Raw genomic sequence first — 1,308 nt, 5'->3', positions numbered from 1 at the left:
AGTTATGGGTTTGGAATCATACGAGGTTATGTAAACGATGAGATATGTAATTTTTGGTGAACTACTTTAAACATTCCTATGTGTAAACTACTCGACTTTTCCACAGCATGTGCTACGAATTCACAGTTAGCTGCTGAAACCAGAGATGGTTTTACATTCACTGCAGTAGCCTACATCTTTGTTTCTCTGATAGCCTGCTCTGGTTTCAGCCTATCTTCTGAATTCAAGCACTGAACTTTCTGCAGTCAGAGGCCCAGCCGCAGCAGGCTTTACATTCGGAGATTTGATTGCTCTCTTGGGGCTATTGATTTCTTGCATTATTCATTAGGAATACATTTACTTTTGAATTTGCATAATTAGCTTTGAGTGTAACAGTTAAAACCTACCGACAGGAACTGACATCAGCCTAATTTGTTCAAAGACAACTTTTGCATTATATTTGGAATTTATAAGTGAGTTTAAGGGCTTAGCAGTAGGATTAAGTGTGATCTGTCAGCAAGGCACATCTAATGAGCATCTCGCATCACCAAATCCCTTAAACACAACAAAGGCTGCAGCTGAGCTTCCATAGTGATGGTGTTCGGACTTGGATAAGGTGTCACTCTGTGGTTTCATGTGGCTGTTTGCAGATTCAATACTATGAACAGTGTAGGGATCCAAGTCTACGGTAGCAGATGCGATTTGCATGGTGGCATCCACCTGCCCAGAATTCACAGTCCTTTGATCCACCAGAATCGGGCTCAAACAAATGCCCACCCTTCAGCTTGTATGCTAGAGAACTGGTCAGGAAAACATGAAAGAAGAAACCTACCCTTCTCCTCTCAGACTTCCTCCGATCTTGAGGCAAACTTTCAGCATCACTGGACTCTATATTCCAAGGTGAGAATATTCTAGTATACTGCATTTAAAATTGAGTCCTAAGTAATAAAGAAGATAATTTTGTTATCATGTTTAAGTACATGAAGCATAAAGAAATGTAAGTGTAACGTGACCTAAACTCTTATCGATTTTCAGTTTTACACAAGGGACAACAGAGTCTCCCTAAAGAGCCATCATGAAGAGCAAAGCCAACAGGCTTATGGAAAGATGATTTCCAGTTCTCAGAATGAATATATCCCTGCAGTCATTAAGGGACATCGACACTTTGGCTTTGGTGGATTAGTGTTGCCTGAGTGAGCACTGCAAAATTTTAAATTAAATGTAAATGTAAAATGTAAATATTATATATATATATATATATACAGGTGCATATATATATATATATATATATATATATTTACATTATTTAACTTATTTTTTTAAATGTCA

The 1,308-nt window shown here is 37.8% G+C and overlaps 1 protein-coding gene across 1 annotated transcript in view; it reads left to right on the top strand.

The window, feature by feature from the left end:
• Positions 1 to 793: 793 nt before the first annotated feature.
• LOC107684551 (uncharacterized protein C7orf31 homolog) overlaps positions 794 to 1,308 on the top strand; it is a 1,491-nt gene continuing 976 nt past the window's right edge. Inside the window, 2 exon segments of the mRNA XM_016480836.1 lie at positions 794 to 879; positions 1,026 to 1,172. Of these exon segments, the coding sequence (XP_016336322.1) occupies positions 794 to 879; positions 1,026 to 1,172 (233 nt within the window).

The sequence above is a fragment of the Sinocyclocheilus anshuiensis genome, unplaced genomic scaffold (genome assembly GCF_001515605.1).
Source record: "Sinocyclocheilus anshuiensis isolate Anshui unplaced genomic scaffold, SAMN03320099.WGS_v1.1 scaffold225, whole genome shotgun sequence".
Lineage (NCBI taxonomy): Eukaryota > Metazoa > Chordata > Actinopteri > Cypriniformes > Cyprinidae > Sinocyclocheilus > Sinocyclocheilus anshuiensis.
Note: the sequence above shows the minus strand (reverse complement) of the source record. Positions and strands in the feature narration are given on the sequence as shown.